At 37.3% G+C, this 23,478-nt stretch overlaps 2 protein-coding genes across 2 annotated transcripts; one reads left to right on the top strand and one right to left on the bottom strand.

Moving 5' to 3' along the window:
• Positions 1–2,507: 2,507 nt before the first annotated feature.
• nts (neurotensin) lies at positions 2,508–6,036 on the bottom strand. Its single transcript, XM_077193401.1, has 4 exons — positions 5,760–6,036; positions 5,026–5,087; positions 3,546–3,776; positions 2,508–3,168 (listed from the first exon to the last, which is right to left on the bottom strand). The coding sequence occupies exons 1-4, from the start codon at positions 5,848–5,850 to the stop codon at positions 3,025–3,027; spliced, it is 528 nt and encodes a 175-aa protein (XP_077049516.1). The 5' UTR covers positions 5,851–6,036; the 3' UTR covers positions 2,508–3,024.
• A 2,391-nt stretch (positions 6,037–8,427) lies between these two features.
• Positions 8,428–16,822, top strand: rassf9 (Ras association domain family member 9). The gene is made up of 2 exons (XM_077193400.1): positions 8,428–8,699; positions 13,365–16,822. Exons 1-2 carry the CDS (start codon positions 8,650–8,652, stop codon positions 14,635–14,637), a joined length of 1,323 nt encoding a protein of 440 aa, XP_077049515.1. The 5' UTR covers positions 8,428–8,649; the 3' UTR covers positions 14,638–16,822.
• The last annotated feature ends 6,656 nt before the right edge of the window (positions 16,823–23,478 follow it).

Genomic DNA, 23,478 nt, shown 5'->3' on the forward strand with positions numbered 1-23,478 from the left:
CTTCAAACTAACAATAAATTGTTCTTTTCAGCTCAAAATGTTTTTTCTAGGGCATTGCTTAAAAAAAAGTTTCTTTTTATTAGTGTGTGCACACATACAAAACTGATTATATTTTAAATGTTTGATGGAACTCTGTGTCCTGTGGTTTGTTAGGCCACCAGGCCTTTCATTTTGAAGTAATAAGTGTACTTTGTTTTCTTGAGAACTCTCGATGAGGACCTGTTTTTGCTTTGGAGGAGGTCATTTCAATTTGGTTCATTTCAAGAAGACAGTAAGTTCGATTAGTTCAGTCTCTCCTGTTAGAGGCTGTCACTTCTGAGCTGGGTAATACTGACCATATGCAGATCCTAATTATTTACTCTGCAGGCAGAGAACAAGGTCATGCTTGTTATACCATCATCCAATTCACACAATCAGATTCAATCCACACAATCAGAGATCCCACAAAGAGAACTAATCTCGTTCTTTCACAAGCAATTATCTTGATGTAACCGGCTGGTAGGAGATGCTCCGCCCAGCCCAGATGAAGGCAATGACTTTCATTTTGCATCAGGCCCAGGATGCAGCAGAGATCCGTGGCTAAGTTAAACTGTCAATCTGTGCTTCTATTGGAAAATTTGAACTAAATTAAAGAGAGCTCCAGCACTGGATTGTGGCCAAAACAATTAAGGAGCACTAGCATGGACAAAACAGATGATGCTTAGGAGGACTGCATTTCTCCAGTGTCCATTCACAATCCATGACCTTTTTCAAAGAATTGTGACATTTTTTTTGCATGAGTAAAGACAGACTGATTACTGAAATGGACAGCAACAGAATTCACTGCGTGACATATTTAAAATAAAGTGTAATATAAATTTATATAGTACATTATATAGTAAATGTTATAATTAATCAACTACTGTATATATATATATGTACTGTATATGTATGTATGTATATGTATATATATATAGTTGATTCATTAAAACATTTAATATAATGTTGGATGGATAGACAGTTGTCGCTTTGGTCAAACACATTGCATCGTGTCAGCAACCATCAAATAATCAGTGTTCTGTAAATACAGAGATATGTGGCTGTCTGTATTGTGTGGGACCTTGTCGAAGGACACGGCTGTTTTTCCCTAGACTTCAGCAGCAGGCAATAAAGTGAGTGACAAACAAGACAAGCAGCCATATGCGATCAATGCCTGCAGAAATGGTAAAAAAAAAAAAAAAGACGGAGAGAGAGAAAAGCACTCTCTAAACAGGATTGCACACATGCGCATCAATAAAAACATTCCAAGTCCTACAAAGACATACATGAGATGTCCACTATCTGAAAACATCATGTCTTATTGATGAAAAAAAAAAACTTTTCCCTTTATCACATTTGGATTATTTAGCTTGAAAGAGCCAACTTTATTTAGATTCTACAGAAAGACAAATTATTATTCCTCTCCATACAAATGGCATATTCCTCTGAGTGCTTTAATGCTTTATAAGATTAACATAACCGAAAGATTTATTTTGGCACTACTGAATCGTCTTTATTTGACGTTTCTTGCATATAATTTCACAATGAACTACACAATTGCACTGCTATATAAAATTTAAAAAATGACATCTCTATGTGTTTTGATATTTGAAATGAAAAATAAACTGCATCACTTGTAAAGTATTGTAACTTCCTGCCTTTTCAGGGCCTGTATTGCATTAGACTGTACTGCCATCTACTGGTTAACAGTCTCTGATTATTTACTGGATTATCTGTAAAATACAAACACCTTGTACACAACCATTTTTGCTTTTGTTCATATTTGTCATTTTTGTTGATATATATCTACTATACAGTGAATTTGGAGTTTGAATCATTAATTGTATCAGGATCATTACCACTGCAGCCTACTGTGTCAAAAGGCCACAGAGAAATATATTTGAGTTGTTCAGCACATTCTGAAGCCAATTACTTAGCTGCGTTAGTGTATTTAATTAGCACTGGGCAATTAGAGAAATGAAAACCAACAAGCTCTCTCTTTTTCATTTCATTAATGAAAGTGATGTGCATATAGCTCTGTGTTTGACAAATCATTGAGCATTAATCAGAGATACTGTTTTGTTACTCAGAAATAAGTCAAATGTCCTTAATGGAGTTTAATGGAATATATTTCCCAGTTATTTTCTTAATTGCTTTGGCATGTCAGCTATAGAGTCCAGAAGACTGTTTTATATGCCATTTACAGACCACATTTTAGACAGATTATGTATTCTTTGAAGGGCAGACTCATCAAAACATAGCTATTGTTTTAAGGATGTTGCACTAGAGAATTGCTTGCAAATTATGTTTTATTGGTCAGCTAATCGTCAAATCAATCAATCTCAATACAAATGTAGATGTCACATAATTTCCTTAAACTGAAAGTCCAAGCACAATAAATAGCTTGATTTTGTTCTCTCTGCTTGTTACAGTTTTGCAAATCCAACTTAACCTTTACAAGTCTTTGAATACATTTTAAAAAAAAAATGTATTCCTCTTCTACTTCTATCATGTGATTGGTTCAAATCTGTTTATGTATTAATTATTTGTTCAGTGAAAAGAATGTGAAGGTACCAAATCTGGAATAAAATGTTCCAGCTATATATTTATGTGTATACACTAAGAGAAATTACACATTTTAGTTTTTCAGTGACTCAAAATCATTCATAAATGTTCTTTATATCATGTTCATCTGAAGAATACTTTCTTCCATGAAACAATAATTGATGTATCATAAATAGTTTTAATAGGTATGATTTAATTACATTGGAAGAAAAATACATTAAATAAATAAAAATAAATATAATAAACTCTTGAATAGACTGCTTTTTTATTTACATCATCCATCCCATAATGAAGAAGAAGGGATTGACTTCTGAATCACATAAATAAATAAAGGTTTAGCTAAAACAGGACATACAATTACTATATATAATACTATGACAGTGAAAACAGACACATATTCACAAAATGTAAAAATGTCTTTCCGTCTGTGGGTCTTGAGCATTAGTAATACACACTTCTCTTCAGAATGTACGGCCGTCTTGATTTATTGGTGCGCAGTTGCCTTTTTAGTATATAGGGAGATTTCCTCTTCAGTGGACTGTCGCTGTTTTTGTCCAGCTCCAGATATTCTTGGTCATCTTGAAGCTGAAATGACAGTGCCCCTCAGATTATTATTACAGGACTGAAAATCAAAGCAATTGGGTGGACAATGCTGTCAATCAATTGCCACGTCATGACTGATGCTCAGTCTGTCGTCTGGATAATCATATCGCCTCATAGCTCCATTGAAGTGTGCTTAAATATGATGTATATCTGATGGAGTCTCAGAGAGGTGCACTTTAAAGGCACGTGTTATTTGTGCGATCTTTAATGACCCACAATCTCCTGTCAATTTTAAGCAAAGCAATTCACTCTAGATTTGTTAGGAAGATCTGCATTTGCAAGAGAGCGTGTACAAAGTCGACTGTTTTTTAGAGCATGTCAATTGTTTATTGTCTCAATGCCTGTGTGTCGATTCTCACCTCTCTAGGCTGCAGGACCCTGCAGAGGTTCTGAAGATCATGCATTTCCTCAAGCATTTGTGCCAGGGTACCCGAGACCCTCTGTTCATAGTCAGCCTGAACCTCGGTGTCCTCCTGCTCCTCCTCGCTGCCCCAGGACTCGAGCCTCGACTCCCCGAGACTGTTCATCAACCTGCACACATCCTGGAGAGGCAGCTGCCACAAGGGGGCGATGTGCTTGCCCTGCTTTACCTGCACACACCGCGAGAGTGCAAAAATGTTTACAATAACTCAATCTCAGTGTCGGCTATAATTCACCTTATATAAAAGTCATGCTGTCTTCAACCATTGCTATTTTCTGAGTCCACTTACAGGGTGCCAATAATGGATAAGCACATTTTGAGTTTTCTCTAGCCACTTTATTGGGCTTCACAGGATGAATCTAACTAGATCAAGGCCTGCCGGGATATCTGGAAATCTATTTTCAACCTGTTGGCCGTAAGTTTGGGTAAGTCTTATATTACACTGTTCTTAAATAACACAATCCCCTTCCAGTTCATGGATATGATATTAAAAACAAGAGTTAATATCATCAGTAATTAAAACATATAAAACTAAAAGATTTTTCCTTTTTAAAATAACAGAGAAAAATGGCACCTGTATAAGACCCGCAGGCTGGCGATCTGCCAATAAAGTAACTCTATTTCACCACAATTAATTAGACTTTGCCAGCTGACATTTTAAAAGTATTAGCATTAAAGACAAAAATTTAATGTCCCTATTTAAACTCATAATTAACTTTCTATACTGATAGTTAGAAAAGCTGTTTTGCCAGAAATTGGTTAGAGTTCAGAAGAAAATCTGTAGAAAATTACAAACAAAAATTCTCTATCGATAATAGTCAATTGCGCTGATGATAGAAAATGGATGTTGATGCATTGCAGAATATTGCTCAATGAATGAAGGCAGCTGAGCATTATTTTGGGCAATGGCACATCATTTGGTCCGCCAATAGAGCGTAAAAGCTTCATCCATTTTCGCTCCTGATTTGCTGCCTGAATCAATATTATTTTTAAATGTGTCATTCCGTGTTACATTTAACATCACTTAGCATCTACGTTTATGGACCGCTGTACAGCATGGCATTCATCAAGACAATAACCTTTTTATAAATCATTAAGTGACAGGAGCACGAACATAAATATACTATAAATCCCAGATCCACGTGCTATTCTCTGAAAGGGCTTTTCCAGATGCCTTTGTAAACAGATTTAGCTGGTAAAGAATATTCTTTGTTTAATATAATCTGCTGTCATTTTTTCTAAGTTGTTTAAACTTTGAAAAAAAATGCATAATTATATATTTATCACACAATCTTCTTTCATTTAAAATTCAGCTACTCTTCAGTCAAAGGGCATATCTACAGTATATTAAGGCCCCATATAAGGCCAGTATTGCCTCTGTTGGCTCAGGGTCAACAGGTGTTTGAAACGAAATGTACCTTTGAAGTGAGGAGACTTCTCAGTACCTCTTCCTCTATTGCCCTTCTTCCCTGGTCTATATCTGAAGAGGGAGAAAACAAACAATGTTGACATGTTTTAAACGTAGCACTGAGAATATACACATAAAAGTACAAATACATTCTGTGAATTTCTAGTAGTGAGTGTGTTTTAAATTCAGTTAAATGTTTGTTTTAGATGGGTAGAACCTTAAGATACAATGCTTGCCCTGCAACATGTTTTAAATCTATAAGGCTTTAACATTAATGTCTGTAATACTTTTAGAGTTTTAAGTTAGTGACTTATTTATTTCAAAGGGAAATTGTGATTATGCCATATATATTAGAGTTTTGATTAAGTCACTTATTTATTTCAAAGGGAAATTGTGATCATGCAATTTATATTATGCCATATAAAAGTAGTTTTATCTTTATTCAAAGTTTTATCTTTATTCACTTTATAATACAGTTATCCAAATATGATTAAATCTAATGATGCATACTATTGATCAAAATGCTGATAATTTTCTATATCAGTAAGGTAAAGATATGACAGATATTTACTGTATACTAAAACTAAGACCATAAAATACATATTTTTTATGTGAATGTTAGCTATCAAAGATCATCATAAAATATTTATCTTGCAATGTATTGGTCATTTTGAATGGTAATTAAAATTTGCCAAATAAGCAGAAGTAAAATCAGTCTGTATAAAGTGATAAAAGTGCACCTACCTGAACATAGTCCATTACACATTAAAAAAAGGAGCATAACGGAGGTCAGCTGCATCTGCATGTTGTTTGTAGTCCCACAGTTTCTGTACATTCAAGCTGGGCCCAAGTCCATAAGGTTAAAGGTCATAAAATGGTATGAAAACGGATGGAACAATAAGTGAGATAAGTTGTAAGAGAGTTACAGAGACAGACAGAGAAAATCACAGCGCGTCCTGCAGAAGTCACGATGATCTCTTCTTGGTTTCCTATCCAACCTGTTTGCTGTGTCTTCTCTTGGCTTTCTCAGAAGTGAAGTGAGGAATGGCAGGCTCCATTCCACCCGGTATATAAGAGCCTCTGTGATGTCAGAGGAGCACTATCGTTCCTACCCCTCCCATATCCATCTCCATATCTCTCTCTCTCCATCCCTCCCTTCATGCCCCCTTGTCCTGTGTCATGATGACATCAGCAAACACCTCAGAAACCACTTTGATTGTTGACGTCAAAACTTCCATAAATGCTAATTTGATGTTCCTCTCTTCTTTCTAAAGGAGGAAAGGGGAGTTTAGAATTTATGATTTGTTCTAAGAAGCATGGTGATGAAAGATAAGAGAGGATGCCTTCATCTGAACTCTTTGATATTTAAAAGTCCTTAAGAATTACCAATCTTTGAATTATTGTCCGGAATACTTTCCATTTTTATATGTTGCTCATACCGTGCTGAGATAAAATGTAAACTGTTTTGAGAGTCCAAAGTGTGATGTTCGACCTTGAAAGACTCTCCGTACATTCTGTAATGAAACAGTCTTTACTTTTGATTGCTTCCAAAAACAAATATTCCATACAGATAGGCTACATAATAGCCAATGACAAGGTTGGATTATTATTTATATTATGATGCATTATTATTCATCAATATAGTAAAGACCAGGGAGTGTTGTAACACTGTTTGAGAACATCAGTTTAAGCAATTGGAATGGTTACACACGGCCACCAACCTGTGGTTACAGTAGAAGTTTGTAAGACAGGACTAATAGAAAACCAATCTTATTTTATTGACAAAAATAGATGAAATATCCATGTTAGCTATTGGTGTTACCGACCATTCCAGTCGTGGGGAGGGTTGTAACATCAACACTCTTTTGTATTTAATTTTAACTTCTGTAATTCATTTTGAAAGATACAGTGCACTTTAAAAAAAAAAGGTTCCAACATGGGATTTTAAAATGAATTAAGATGTAAAATATCTGTTTGCTAAACCATTCCAGTAGTAGGGTAGGTTGACACAACACAATTTTTTTATTTCATTTTAACAGTTTCTAATTCATTGAAACATATTTGAGCTTAGAGTATATGTCTGTATAATTGAATAATTCAAATTGTAGCAGATTAGTCCAGTCATTTTAAGCCAAAATGGGGGTCAACCTTGAACAAATTGCAACAGAAGCAAACTCAACTGATTTTGTATCCTCAATATGTCCTGAGTAAGGAAAAAAAAGCCCCGTAGAATCCCATTAGGGGAAAGTTTCGAAAAAGACCCAAATATATCCCATTCATACGCCTATTCATTCTTTTTCTCACGTGAAAAGGGTAAAAATTTTAACCTTTAGAATATCACCATTAAAATCACTGAGTTGATTGCTTACATCAAGACAAACTAAAAATGTATTACAAGTTTTTTGAAATTGTTTGTTAACATGGACAAACGGTGCATAATATAATTACGTATTAGCTAATTTGCATAATTACCCAAACAATTCTAAACATTGGGTAGCCTATAGCAGGTGAAAATGTCTTGTTGAATCTTGTTGACATATAACAGTAAACTATTTAATATTAAGGTCTGAATGGAACCCATTTAGGCTACCCATGAACATTATTGCAGGAAGAAGTACTTTAGAAACCAACGTTTATTAATTATTATTAGATGGGGTTTGGGGCTGGGGCCGTGGGACTGTTTCTGGGGGATGAGTCTGAGGGAAGAACAGGAGACATGGGTAAGGAGAATGCAGAAGACAAAAGGTAGGTGAAATAAAAAGTGTCTGGATCAAAAAATCTAATTACGTACACAATGCACTAAATGCCCAAACCCCATCTCTGCAATAATAATTAATAAAGGCTGGTTTCTAAGGTACTTCTTCCTGTATTAATGTTCATGGGTAGCCTAAATGGGTTCCATTCTATATTTGGGTCTTTTTCGAAACTTTCCCCTAATGGGATTCTTCTGGGCTTTTTCCCCCTTACTCAGAACATATTGAGGATACAAAATCAGTTAAGTTTGCTTTTGTTGCAATTTGTTCCACCTTTTTTTCATAAAATGACTGGACTAGATGTGAATAATAGGCTAGCTATTAGTTTGAGGCACGTATTCTTTTTTTTTTTTTTTTTTTTTTTAAGGTTCCAAAAGGTTTGCAGCGATCCTGTTTTTGTCTAAACCCCTTTCAGTGAACAGTGCTGCTTAAAAGAAACATGTTACTTTAGTGTAAAGAACATTTTAAAAGTCTAAAGAGCCTTTTAACACTATAAAGAACCTTGGAAATGTTCAATGGATGTTACGGTTCTTCTTGGCAGCATCGATGCTAATAAAAAATATTAATTTTTAAGAGTTTAGCGTAGAAATACAGACATTGAAACAAAACAACACTTCCCAGTTCACCAATCTAGTGATACAGGACAGAGATGCTATGTCAAAATCATCAGCTCCAGACAGTTATCCAAAAGGCGAGTTTTGTCGCCTCCCTCCGTGTGAAGTGGGCCGGCCCTGTTTGAAACTCCTCTTTCTTTGAAGCTCGCAAGTTGTTCAACTTTTTCCACGACCAGCACTTCAGTGGTAGGCTACTTTCTCGATTAGGTTTATGCGCTCCGTTCTGTTGCACGATGTCTTGGATCTGACCTGTGGTCACATTGACGCATGATGGCTCCTTTTGGAAAAAAATTTCTGAAGGCGCGTTTGAAGAACAGGTATGATAAAAAAAAACATCCATTTCATTTCAGATTGCACCACAGACCGTTTAATAGAAAATTTAAATATATGTACTATTAGTTAGAAACAACGTAAAAGGTGGAAAGCTTGAGAAGCAATTAAATATTTGTCTCTTTTTTTCTCAGAACCGTTCGCAAAGAAACGCGTACCTATAGTAGACTAGTTATTATGGACCGTAAACTCTTCGTCACTCTAACAACACTTGCTCTGACTCAAATGTTTCGCCGCATGGTCGCAGAGAGTCGAGTTACACTAATGCTGTTGTTCTGCTGGCTCTGGTGCCTCTCTAGAATGCAGGTAGCTGGCGTTAAGTAACGCCAAATGTGTCATTTTTTTCTCAATATTAAATCTTGCATGACGACGGGTGTGCGTGTTAGCGCGTGAGTGTTTGATGAAATGAACTGTAAAGGCTTGATATTGTAATGTTGGTTATTGCTCTAAGTATGTTTTACTTAATTATTTAGTTTTGTCTATAATTAGTCTATGTAATTATGACAACAAAATATTTTTATTTTAACTTGCTTGTTTAGAGAAAAGCTTGTAATGTTGATGTGATTGTTTGAACAATTGAAGTGTTAAAAAAGTGTTCTGGCTGTAAAAAAAATATAAGAAGTTTGACACAAAAATTAACCCCCCAAAGGAGGTCAAATAAATGGTATGGGAGGTTTTTAAAGTACATGTTCATTTTAATTACAAGTAGCCTATATAAGCATTTACACAATATTTCAATAAACAAAAGTTAGAAGAGTGTGCTAAGTGTGTACACTCACGAACAAGCAGGTAACCATAGCAGCCATAATTACACAATTGCTGACAATATTTATCGGTACAGGATGACAAAATTTAAGTATATTGTCATTATTTATAATGTCATTAGAGACATATAAATCATAAATATTATGACGAACATCATTCGTTTTCGATTAAAGGGATAGTTCACCCAAAAATGATAATTTATTCACCCTCAAGTTGTTTCAAACCTGTATGAGATTCTTGTTGAACACAAAATAAGTTATTATGAAGAATGTTGGTGGGCCCTTTTGACTTATGATACATAGTATTTTTTTTTCCCTAATATGACAGTCAATGGCTACCTTCAACTGTCTGGTTACCAACATTCTTTAGAATATCTTCTTTTGTGTTCAACAGAAAGGAATTCGTACAGGTTTTAAAAAACTAGAGGGTGAGTAAATGATGACTAATTTTCATTTATGGGTGAACTATCCCTTTAAAAGATCTTCAGTAGCTTATAGTTGAGGGGCAGCTATGACTAGTGGCGTCAAAATATATTTTAGTTTGTGTGAGATGAACTTCAATTGAGTCCATAAATTACTGACAGAAAATCCTTTTATAAAAGTTTGTACACTTTACAGCTTCTGTCATTGACACCATTTTGCATTCATTTTAAGTGCATGCCCTAATTTACTTTTGATGTCTCAGTGTTTCCATGTAGTCTGAATGGTTAATTATTCAATAGTTTGTTGTAGTGCTGATTAAAGAAGTCTCTCTCTCTCTCTCTCTCTCTCTCTCTCTCTCTCTCTCTCTCTCTCTCTCTCTCTCTCTCTCTCTCTCTCTCTCTCTCTCTCTCTCTCTCTCTCTCTCCTTTTATGAATGTATGTTCTGTGCAGGAATTTCTTTGCACAGCAAGATATTTTAGTTGTCCTTACCAGTTTTTTAACAGTTTAAGCTTGAGACTCTCTGAAGGGGCATTATACTTTTATGCTCCTGTGAAATGACTTAAATCATAAGCCAAACAACTGTAATTATCTCAAATGTTCAGAGGGAAATCTAATCAAAGGAAATCTAACTCTGTGTCTGCTTTATTTAATGTGGTCAATACAGAATGGCATTTGAACAGTTGATTTATACATGCATGGTTTAATTAATAGACATACTTTGTTTTGTGAAGGTATGCTCTTACAGAGACAGTTTAAAACTGGAGGTGGTTATTACACTTAACTAAATTGCCTCAGCTGTCATAATTGTGTGGTTATTTTAGTACACAATGTCACTAGTTAATGCCTAAATAAGAACCTTAGAGCAGCATTGCGATTTTTAACCTGTACTTTGCTTTACTAGAGCTATTGAGACAAACTGCTCAACCTGAAATGCAATGAATATGTTTAGTCGTCTCATAGGCTTATGAGGTAAAGAGATCTTTCTGAAAAAGGTTTTATTTTTATTTGATAAAAATCTCTTGCTTTTAAGACAGGGCTCAGGTAGAATTTATCCTTGCCTCTATTTTACTGTGCTAGATATATCATTATACTGTGAAAATCCACTTTTACCTCTCTCCAGTTCACATGTGCCCACTAAAATCTCTCTGCCCTCTCAGATAACTGTTAATGAATCATTTGACACGGACAGTACCGATTTAATATGATCTCACAGCCGCTCTTAACTTACATGGTCATAAATGTTACAACTGCCGCATGGGGATTTATTATTTTATCAATATCTACGTACAACTTTGACTAAATGTATTAATATAAAGATAATGAATTTTGTTAATGAGATATATCATTGAATGACCCACACACCTTTATTAAATTTATGTTAAATTTCCCAAGCATAATTTTGTACAGCCTAATAAACCTTGATAGACTGACTATCAAGGAGATTATGTTCCTTGTCCAGACTCTGTGTTGAGTCAGTAAAACGATACAGCATGTCCTCTGAAATCCAGTGATCCTGTCTTGTGGCAACACATGTTTTGTTTTTCTTTTCTTTTATGAGTTGAGAAGCAGAGTGTTCTGTTCTTTTCACCTTCAGTGGTTCTGATGATGTTTCTGGTCTTGTGATTATTAGGGTACAAAAGATACATCAAATCTACATTTCAAAACAAGCTTTTATTTTATGCATTGTGAATGTGGACTGACTTTACCTGATGTTCACTGATTCGTGTTTCTGTAAATACAACAGACATTTTGTAAGTTTGTTGTACTGCTTCTTTGCGGTGTTCATGAAATGGGAATTTATAATTTTCCATTATCTCACAATACATGAACTTGTTGGCAGGATGTATGTAACAGGATGCTGCTGGTCACCATTGATTTTCCCACAAGACAAACACAGGTGCTTCCATTCCCTCTCATTTGTTTCCTGTACTCATGACAATTTTGGAAAAGACTAAATAAAGTAGACCATTTCATGAAAACAATATTGAATTCCCAGAGTAGACTTTGACATTTATTTTTCTTCATATTCATTTAACAAGCTCTTTAAATGGATCAAAATTGTATAGCAAGCCAAGAAAGCACATTGTTAACCAGCGGAGTGTAAATGCTTGTATTGTATTGTAGCATATTGTCTATTTCAGTGTAATGTTTCTGACATGTGTGAACAAGCCACTGTATACTTTTACTAGCTTGTTATGGAAATGCTAGGGTTCCACACTTCTATTATGATGTAATGGGGATGATGTCATATGAAATTACCAGCACAGGTGCGAATGTGGGATTAACTTTTAGAATAGCATTGTATACAGTAAGTTTAAATTACTGTCATACAACATTAAACAAATGGCAATCTTGCATTTATTTTTGTATACTTTTTCGGTCTAAGAAAAAAAGCTTTTAACCCTATACAATACACAATAGATTTAAGCATTGCATCAGTTTGTCTGTCTGTATACAAGGAGTGTATTAGATGGTCTGCTATGTAAATAGCTCAACTATTTACTTTTTGTGTAGAGTAGCAGCAGAGTTTTCTAAATATTAACTAACCACCTGCATTCTTCCATATGTTGCATTCTTCTGAGGTCTTTCATTAAGAAATAATATACTACTTGCATTTTTGTCCCCCTTTACAAATAAAAATGCTGTATGTGTGTCTGTCTGTCATTTTTTTTAGCTAATAAATAAACAGTACCTCTGTATTTTAAAATTTGCTTTAAATAGCGTTTAATTAGCCTCTACAGTATTCTGATCTACGAGAGATAATAAGTTTTACCTGACGTTATGACCTGAACAGAATGAAAAATGATGAAACAACCATTTCTGATAATTGAGGGTATGATACATTTGTCATTGAAGCCTTTTGCTCATCTTAATAATGTCAGCCATTTAGTGTGTAATTAACATCTGAGTTTTGGATGTGAATCTGTGTCAAGTAGAGTTATGACTCTTGAAACAGATATAGGTGAGCTTTATGTACACCCCATTTGAGTGTAATAATGAAACAAGCCACTCAAGTCTGTCCATGTGATTTACCACGGGTGTTTTTAGGCATGAAAGTCTAAAATCCCATTCAACTGTGATGGAATCAGCATAACACACAATTTAACTCACTAATCCTAAATTATAGTATTACTTTTATGTTTAGGTTAGACAGAGGTAGACTGTTCCAGAGCCTAGGGTCAACTATAGAGAAATACTAGTGTTCAATAAATTCATTATATATATATATATATATATATATATATATATATATATATATATATATATATATATATATATATATATATATATATATTAAATATAGTAATAATGTCGACCTAGTTCATTTAGTTAATAACTGTTATCCATTTCGTAATATTAAATTATTTGTCTTTCTTATATAAAATGACCATAGTAGCCATAAAAGATTTTAACACATGCAATTCTGTTTTTTTATAATACACACTTGTTATATCTCTTTACCAGGTCTAAGGTTGTAGAGGAGACACCAGGGAAGGAAATCCAGGTGCTTGTGTGTCATGAAGAAAAAGTAGTCTGTGGTGTGACCAAGCACACAACCTGTGCAGATGTAGTTAAGGCTTTATTGGAGGACCACAAGGCTATACCAGAGAGTAAGAGGCTCTTAGATGGGGAACCTAAAGACTTCTGCGTCCTCGAACGGTGGAAGGGTTTTGAGAGAGCACTGCCACCTCTTACTCGGATCCTTCGGCTATGGAATGCTTGGGGCGATGAGAGACCTTTCATACAGTTCGTCCTCATGAAGACCAGTGACTTTGTGCCATCATCCAAAGGAGCCAAGAAGGCCTTGAAGTCTCGGGGAGCGAGGTCCAAAAGATGGGACCAAGGACCTGCACAGTACGCCAAGTCAGTGTCTACGGAGAAGCAGAAGCGCATGGTGAAGAAGGCCTTCCGTAAATTAGAGAAAATCCAGAAAGGAGAGACATCCGAGGGCTCCGAGGAGATCGATAAGCTTGTATGGTTGATAATCTCCCAGGATCAGACCATCCGGCAGCAGATTCACCAGATGCGTGAGCTAGACTTGGAGATTGAACATGCAGAGGAACAACAGAGTAACAGCCAGACGCCTCGCTCCAGCATCACAGAGAGTGATGATGGCCAATCGCTGTCCATGTCCCAACTTGACAACCAGCTTCAGGAGTACCTGTACACCAGTGATGGAATTGAGCAACTAGAACTACATGTTTGCAGGCACCAAGAGCTCATTGATCAGCTCTCTCAAGATATTGACTTAGAGCTGAGGAACTGGACTTCAGATTTGGAGGATTTAAAAGGAGCAGCAGCTGCTTGTCCAGAACTAGAGCTGGAACCCAACCTCTCATTGTCCTCCTCAGATCTCGTAGAGCTGGAAAACTTACGCAAAGAACTCGAGGCAAGCATGAGATTTGGGCTTTCCCTCCATGTCCAAATGCAGGATATCGAGAAGGAACTGCAGCGGAACAAAACAGACCTGCAGTCCCAGAACCAGGAATACCAGCATTTAGTTGCCCAACTCAGTGTGCTTGAGCTGGGAGCCTGTCTGGACCAGCCTAGCCCTGTATCTCTGAAGAGCCAGATCAGGGCCACTGTCTCTCAGCAGACAGTAGGCAAGGTAAGGCAGACATGCTCCCCTACAGATGCAGCAGACACGGACTCCGACACTGGAATAAGCTCTACTCACAGTCAGGACTCACTGTCGCCCTGTGTGGACAGGTCACTGCCTCTGGACACTGATGTTTGAAGCTGAGGATTAATTGTGTTTTTAATACATACATGTGCTCAATGACTCCAACAATAAAACACACAGCTAAAAAGGATAAAAAATTACAATTCTGTCATCATCAAAAAATATATTTTGAAGGATGCTGGTAACCAAACGGTTTTGGTTACCATTGACTTAGACTATATGTACAAAAAACACTGAGACATTTCTCAAAATATCATCTTTTGTGTTCCACAGTAAACATATAATTTTGGAAAAACATGAGTAAATGATGACAGATGATGACAGAACGGTGATGAGCGATCCCTTTAACATTTGCTGTGCTGTTATACCATATAGATATAGATGTGAATACATTTTTAGTCATCTAATGTTTTTTCTCGCTATTAGAATTCATATGTACTTAAAGCCCACATTAAAAATATAGAAGAACTTTCACAATATCCTGAAAAAATTTCATTCATATTTAAACTTAACCCCCATTCTGTTTATATTTTAAATCCTGCTGATATATTTATTTACCCTATATTTTCCACAATTTGAAATGTGTATATATATAGCATTTTTAAAGAAAATACAATATTAAATGCATTAAAATATTTTGATGTAAATAGCAATGGCAATATAAATTAAGTGTTTATAGCTATATGAAAAATATACTCTGATGAAAGAACATTCTCTTGTTTTATATTAAAACAAGCTTTTTATATAGACTTTGTAGATAAGCTTTACTTTTTAACCTGTTTCTTTTTTAAATGTACTGTATAAACAGGTGACTGCACAGATTGCAAAATATAGAGATAATTTTAGATAGATATTTTAGATAAAATAGAGATTATCACATATGCATAATTTATTTGTTTTTCTCTTTAAAACTAAATCGATCAATATTCAAATTCATTTGAAACTTTGAGTCTTTTAAACAGTCTTGCTAAAATGATGTGATGACATTTCCTTCAGTGCTTTTGCAATGTAAAATGTGTTATCAACTATAGTCACAATACACTGTGACTTGTGTTCCCTTCACAGCTAAAGTGGGTTGAAACAGCACTCATAGAAAGAATCTATTCTGACACTAATACAAACACAAGGAATATTTGAATTCTAATGGGAAAACCATTTTTTCAGTCAGTGCCAGTAAAAAGACATTTGAGCCCTTTTGCTTCAAGTAATTGCCTCATTCTTTCTTTAAAACCCGCAAACAGCAGAGACTTAGCAGTACTATTAGACTGCAGTCTCATTGCTTTATTGAATTAATGCAGGGTCTTTAATGCCAAGTTCCTGAAGGGTAACAACGGGTTACGCTGCTGTCATTCAGCGTGACTCATAACAAATGGGATTTTAAAGGCGGCTCCATTTTGTAATGCAAAACAAATGGGTTTTAAACAGTTGCATTATGCAGCAGGCCTTGGTATTCAGGGGGTGTTAATGAAGACTTGCTTCACTGGATCCTTCTGAGTGCCGGCTTCGCACTGAGATAATAACCAAATTCCCCCTCATTGGCTCTGATCCCACACAACCCCCTATGTAGGGTGTTGCCAATACAAAGTCCGAGGGCACTTTAATGTCTTCACTGGCAGCGTCGTGACTTGTTTACCTCCACTGTCAGTTCAGGAGGAACCAGAGGGCTGCCAGGACTTTGTCGTGGCCGTAATTTCCTGTGCGAAAATGGCAATTACTGACTTTTATCTCTCGCTACTGCTGTGGTAGTTCCAGCACTAACAATTATACCAGGCAATTCTTGAAAACAGTCCTTTTAGATTGTGTCAGGGCATCTTCCCCATGTTGAACCTTTAATTATGAGGACTGTGGCATCCTCACAGGCTATTTGGCTGGAAATGCAAACCATGAGTGAAGTGGCATAAGAAAAGAGGGATGGACCAAGGCCATCATGCAACAAGACACTTGTATTTTCTTTCACTAGATCAAGGAACCTACTCAACTTCATAAACACACAATGTGGTTTCTGATTCAACAAGTGATTGGATCATCTTAAGACAAAATAGTCCTGCCGCCTGCATGCTGCAAACTTCAAAAACAACACTCACATTATCTTGTCAGTTTGCCTTGACATTTCCTGAATGGTTGGGGGCTTTTTTCCACTTAAGTCAGTGATTTGTATGTTAATGTTTCTCTCATACAAAACCATTGAGTTTTGAACTTGTACCAAAGAACAAATAAATTAATTTTAGGATCTCTTTTAGACTGAGTCACTGTATTTTTTTTTTTTTTTGCCATTGTTCAGAAAAAAACTGTGTGGGTGCTGGTGTGTGTTAACAGGATTATGGAAACCACAGGATTGCCTTCTTGACAGCAAAACGTGGTTCTTTTATTTTTAATCTCATAATTACATGTTGAAAGCTGTAATATCTTGTATTAAAGGATACCATTTTAAATGCATAAGAGCATGTTGTACACAAACCAGACCGTATGTGAATGACTAGCAAATTTTAGTTATCTCAGTTAAAACAACTGAAATGCTGAAAATGTAAATTAACAACCACTGGTCTTTTATTTGGCATGCTGAAGTTAACTTTGCAATTTTAACATTATGCAACAATGTTTTATGGAGTTTTTCAGCCTTTTGGCAAGAACAGTGTATGTTCAAAGCATTCAGGTGAAACTGCACTTGCTGAATCGTGTTGGGGAACAGGTTCATCTTTTTTTAAATCTCATAAAAACAACTGCAACTGAAAAGAGCTTGCTGTTTCTTTACCTCACATAGACTCTGCATGTCTGAACCTCTCCCACAGTCAAAGGTAATGAGTGGATAAAAGCAGTTCAAAAGGGTGATGCCATCTAAACTAACAATTTGAATTAAAACAAAATTAGTTAAATTATCACCCAAGGCAATAAAAGACATTCTGAAATCACTTAACAAGTGCATTTTCCTTTCATGTGTTGATATATTTAGTATTAAAACTGCATTGTGGTGGGATATATCAGTAAATGCTCATCATTTTTTATAGTTAATTCAAGAGTTCATATCATAAACTGTAATATTAAAAATGTTTTTTTCCTACTAGATAGTCGTTGTTTTCAAGTGGTATTGAGGGAGGGATGTTCTTATTCTAGACAGAGTAGATGTTTGGACAAAAGACATCAATTAAACAACTCATCTGCCTTTTGTGTCCATGTTCCCAGAAGTGAAAGTCTGTAACTTTTAAGTTTATTTGATCAAATTTCCAACACATTCTCATGGCAATTTGTAACGTTTTGGTAAATCTGTATGATCATATGATCTGCTTACGCCCCAGTTGCGGTTAAGGTTAGGGGTGGGGTTAGGAGAGAACATTGATGCTTATTTTTCCTAAAAAATGTTACATGTTCATATATACAATTAATATCGCATGAATTCATATAATATCGCCACCACATAAAATAGTTATGTTTTCCTGTGTGATTGGGTTGGACTTTCAGGAGCATATTGATGGCTTCAGACCAAATAGACATGGACTGAAAACCACAAAACTCCAATTCAAGCTGTTGAAAGGTGAGAAGATGAATGGATAAAGTGCAGTGATTTTGCCTGAACACAAAGCCAAGCCTTCAGGGTTGTCATGCTCTGGCAATCAATCCTGCCTCCCCTAAACATAGAGCCACAGCAGTATTTTTATTGCAGTGCAGTAAATTAATTTGTATGAAGGCTCTGAAAACGCCCGCTGAAGACTCTGGTTCGAAACAATTGGCAAACACACACACAGACCTCCCTTGGGTGGTCTTATGTCTCCAGAGATCATTCCCAGAAGGTGATGGTTGGTCTGAAACACCTTTACTGTGCGTCTATATTTTTCTCTGTCTCGTCAGGTTCAGACTTTAATGTAGTCTTATTACGGCTGTTGTTTCTCAGAGCATTTGCTTTGCCACAGGTGTTCGCTAAGACTCATCAGCAAACCTCTTATTATACACAGAGAGAAAGAGAGAGAGGCAAGGGGATTGCATGTGAGATACAAAAGAGGAAGGAAATAGATTAGGACATTTACTAGATAGAAACAAGTGCCTTTGAGAACTTAACTTGACAGGCAGCTATCTTCGTGGAACAAGCGTTCAGACGTAACTATTAAAAAATGCTGGTTAACCGGCAGTTTTTGGATTGTTGCCATGAGGTTTTTTAATGCCAATCTGGCAAGTAAGACGTATTCTTTCCATGTTGGTTCATAAGAAGGATTTGATGTTTTTAAATGGGTTTGCATGAATGAGAGACTTTTTCCTGTCCCTTCTCCTTTCCACCAGCCCTCATAACCCTGGCGTGTCTTACTGATTAGCTGCTTATAAACATTGCTTTTGCCACCTCACCCTCTGTGCTTGAGTCTTTCTCAAAGCCTGGTCTTCATCTACCAATCTCTTCCTCTGAGGCCCTCTCTGCGCACATACACTCTGATTGCCTACAGCACAGAGAGTTTATCCATTACAGCTAATCAGCTTCAAGCCATGACCCCATCTTGTTTCTGCTGATTTGTATGGGCGGAGGGGACATTGGTGGTGCTCATCTACAATTGAAAATTATAATGAACTGATATTTTTTAAAATAAAATCAATGCTTCGTATGAATATTATTTGTGTGAGTGAATATATTAACTTTATTTCAGATTCCAGTTATATTCAAAGCTAAATATTCTCATATTGGCTTGTTTTTAAGTCCCATTGGAATCAAGGCAGGTTATTCCACCTCAGTAGCAAATTTCATATTATCCTCATTGATGAATGCATCTTCAAGATGAGCATTTCTTCATTTGCTTTTAATCTTTTCATTCACCCGAGATCAAAACACGAGGGGCTAGGCCGCTGAGTGAACGCACAAACACAGATGCTGCAGGTATATTCAGAAGTGTCTGTGATGAAGACTTTGAACTGAGATGTTCACTCTCAGCACTTGTAGGGTTTGAAGTACCAATTACGTAGAACCCATCCTGCCCCGGTTGAGATCTTGCACGACATGCCTTTGATCACATGGATTTTTCTTACTCTTCCTGGCTTCCTCTAGAATGTGCCGGGCATAACACTATTCTTGATGAACTTCATCCTCAGTCCTCTCCTCCCCAGCTTGTTATATATGATATAGAGAAGTTGATGTTCATTTCCTAAAAGCATGTCAAGCTCTCATCCTTCAAACCAAAACCCACACTTTAAAAATCACTATGGCAACTAAGTGTTTTGTCTTGATAGTATACTACGGTATATACAGCGCAAATGCACTTTGCAGGCTTAGTGGTTCCATGGACAGAATAATAAAACTAGCCTTCTACTAACATTAACCCTATGATATATGGTGTCCACTACAATGAACAGATCTTTTAAAGCCATTTTTAACCATTCATGGTGTGACGTTACATCCATCATCAGGGGCCGGTTAGTAACTAGTAAATGGGCAATAAGTTACAACTTACTACCAAATATTTTTGCATTGCACCATTAAACTTAGTTGAAACGTTACTCTGTATAAACTAAATATTTACAGAAGCCTCTAGTCAGGAGTAAGGGTTGGAATAAAATTGCATCTGACTGCAATGCATCAATAAGCTTGACGCATTATTTTACAGGAAGCTTACGAGCTACTAGCTACATTCTGCCTTAAGAACAAATGGTTCAACCGAATAAAGTTCAGGGTTAGTTACAAACTACACTGAACAAAATTATAAATGCAACACTTTTGTTTTAGCCCCTATTTTTCATGAGCAGAACTCAAAGATCTAAGACTTTTCTAAAAGGCCTATTTCTCTCAAATATTGTTCACAAATCTGTCTAAATCTGTGTTAGTGAGCACTTCTCCTTTGCCGAGATAATCCATCCACCTCACAGGTGTGGCATATCAAGATGCTGATTAGACAGCATGATTATTGCACAGGTGGTCCTTAGGCTGGCCACAATAAAAGGCCACTAACATGTGCAGGACCTGGATCTTGAGTTCAGCTCATGAAAAATGGGGGTAAAAACAAAAGTGTTACATTTATAATTTTGTTCAGTGTAGCTGGTAGTAACTACGCCTCTACCATTGACTTCCATTTTAAGTTAATTTCTGAATGGCTGGTTCTACCCTACTCATGGTGATCAGGACCTTTGACCTCATGCATAGTTGTAAATAACTGTCCTATTTATGTCATTATGGTAATTTTATTGATGACACCATACATTTTTTAATGCCTATTTTAAGAATTAAAAAATACATAAAACATATTTTCAGTATCATTACTCCAGTCTTCATTGTCACATGATCCTTCAGGAATCATTCTTCAGAAATAATGTTGAAAACGACTGTAAAACCCAAGTTAAGGTAACTCAAACCATTTAAGGAAACGGATTGCCTTAAACCGTTTAAGTTGTAAAACTTTTTAAATTCTAACATTTTCAAAACATTTTTACTCCTTTAACAGTTGGAAGCAAAGCATGCTGGTAACTAGAAACGAGCTGTAACTCATTCCGCTTGAGTTCTGCTTAATATAATTAGTTATTGAATTCACTAACTGTTTTAAGGCACAATGAACTTTAAGTAATATTTGAGTAAAAAACAAGTAAAAAACTAATTTCACTAAGTAAATGTGACTATTGTGCTGCTTAATATTTTTGTGGAAGCTGTGATAGCGTTTTTTCAGGATTCTTTAAATAAAAGTATACATTTTTTCCCCCAAAAAAATCTTATTGACCTCATAGAAGAGTTTGCACTGGGTTAAACAAATCAGTGACAGTGGGCAACAAATCAGTTTCCCACCAGGTCTGTGAAGCCCTTCATATCTCTGAGATACACTGATAATAGACTGACGTTTGTGCGTCTCTTTCCTCTTGCGTTTGTACACTGTATGGGAGTGGTTTCCTCTGGAGTCAGTGGTCAACATTTCCTGTTGAAGTCCAGAGTGAGGGATTAAATATTTCACAGTTCAACAACAAAACTCCACAGTTAAAAGTAAAATAATTCAAGGTTTTATTAAAATTTCTTGCTGGTGTAAAATCTATAAGCATGTGTCTATAAGTGCTCTGGGTTTGGGCCAAATTTCAAGCTCAGAGACCTCACTTCGGACAGCATGCCAAATATGCATATTTTATATCTGATTATGCAAGTGTTAACTTGTGAATACAAACCAAATAAGAAACAGCGTGAGAGTTCTTGGGGTGTAATGCAGTACTTTAGGTAGTTTGTTGCACATGAGTCTCTTTATCTCAACAGGCAGCTTCACAGAAATGAGTCATGTAGCCCAGTTCCCTTTCGAAGGGAACTCAACAATACGTCAACGACGCTATGGGGGGGGGAACGCCTCAGGCGTGACAGGTGTCTGAAATCACTATCAAATCACGTCAATCATATTGACCGGCGACAGCCCGTGAATCATTAGCGTGAATGATTAACGTGCGACCTGGAAGTATAAAGGGGCGCCTTGCAAACATGACAAATCATCTCATCGTCTTCAGGGACTGTCTGTTTGAAAACGCAATTCACTGACATCAGCGGGTTAATTTCGCTGATGTTGATGGGATCGCAGAGCATGGGTATGTGTCGATGCCGCCCATTTGACGAGTCGTTTGCAAACTATCTCGTGTCTGGGCAGGCGTCGACACTGAGAGCTCCAACTCTGCCATCCAAACCGCTAAAGACAACAGCGCGTTTGAATGGCAGAGCATACACGGCAGCAGTTCAGGCTGGTGCTTCCCTGCACACCATGGCGGTGCTGCAGGCATACCGGGCCGACCTGCTGCAGGATCTCGACCAGGGGGCAGGGTTGTCCCCTAAGGCAGTTACTGAGCCGCGCCGAACCACGGCTCTTGCGCTCCGGGCCACCAAACAAACTGCTGCCACGATCAGTCGGTCGATGGCGGCGATGGTGGCCACGGAGAGACAGCTTTGGTTAAACCTGGCCGACGTTGAGGAGAAAGAGAAGGACTTTCTCCTCGATTCATCGGTTTCGCCCTCTGAACTCTTTGGCCCCGCCGTGGAGGCGGGGCTTGGGAAGTTCAGGGAGGCGAAGGCGCGCTCAGCTGCTTTTAGGAAAAAACCTACATACCGCTGAGATCCGGTTCCACGCCCAGGCAGGCGGGAGGGCCTGGCCCTTCACGATCTGAGGACCGTAGACAGGGCCAGAGAGCCAGTGTCGCCTCTCGTGCGCCCCCTCTGTGGAGGAACAGGGCGCAGGAAAGGCGTGACTCCCGCTAGAAGAGGGATCTGAGGGAGGTTATCCAGCACAAGCGCATACAGCGTCGCTGATGGATAATCTCCCCGGAGGGCTTCATTAAAAAGAGAATCCAGCCCTCTCCTCTCTTCTGACTCCCCAGACGTTCATTACATCAGGCCTGGCGCTGGGCCTATGATAAGAACGATGTTCCAATGGCCCGCCTAGGCTTGGTTAGTAGAAACGCCTCTTTCAGGCATGTAAAGTGGTGGACCCCAGGTTCATAAAGAACTATCTGGCGAGTCTTCACTCCGCACGCCGCAGGTGAGCTGCTGGTCTTTTCAAAGAGTACTTTTTGTGATTAAAAAATAACATATCTCTCTTTACAGACCTCGTTCCCTGTATAGAGTCATGGGGTCATGTCAAGGTAATAAGGTAAGAGAACTTTATTGGATTATCAGGGCCCTGAAGTTCCCCGTTGGGTGGCCAGAACGGTAACTGTGTTAGCCTTCGGGCTGCTAGCCACCTCAGGGTAGAGTGGTTGGTCTCTCTCTTTAAATTGTTTTACTTAGAGTGTTGACTGACGCTAGAGCTTCAGATAGATCTTATGTCCGGCCCACAGGTCCGTTTTGACTTTTTCCTGAGTATGTCGCCCCTTGAGCTCTGTGTGGGTTTTCATTAGGCTGAGCGATTCTGCAGCCCTTTGTATGGAATAATACAGACTATATTCTTTAGTAAGGCTGTGGCTCCTCCGAGCCCTCAG

Source organism: Siphateles boraxobius, unplaced genomic scaffold (genome assembly GCF_051911475.1).
Source record: "Siphateles boraxobius isolate OS27281-9 unplaced genomic scaffold, OSU_SipBor_1 31, whole genome shotgun sequence".
Classification (NCBI taxonomy): domain Eukaryota; kingdom Metazoa; phylum Chordata; class Actinopteri; order Cypriniformes; family Leuciscidae; genus Siphateles; species Siphateles boraxobius.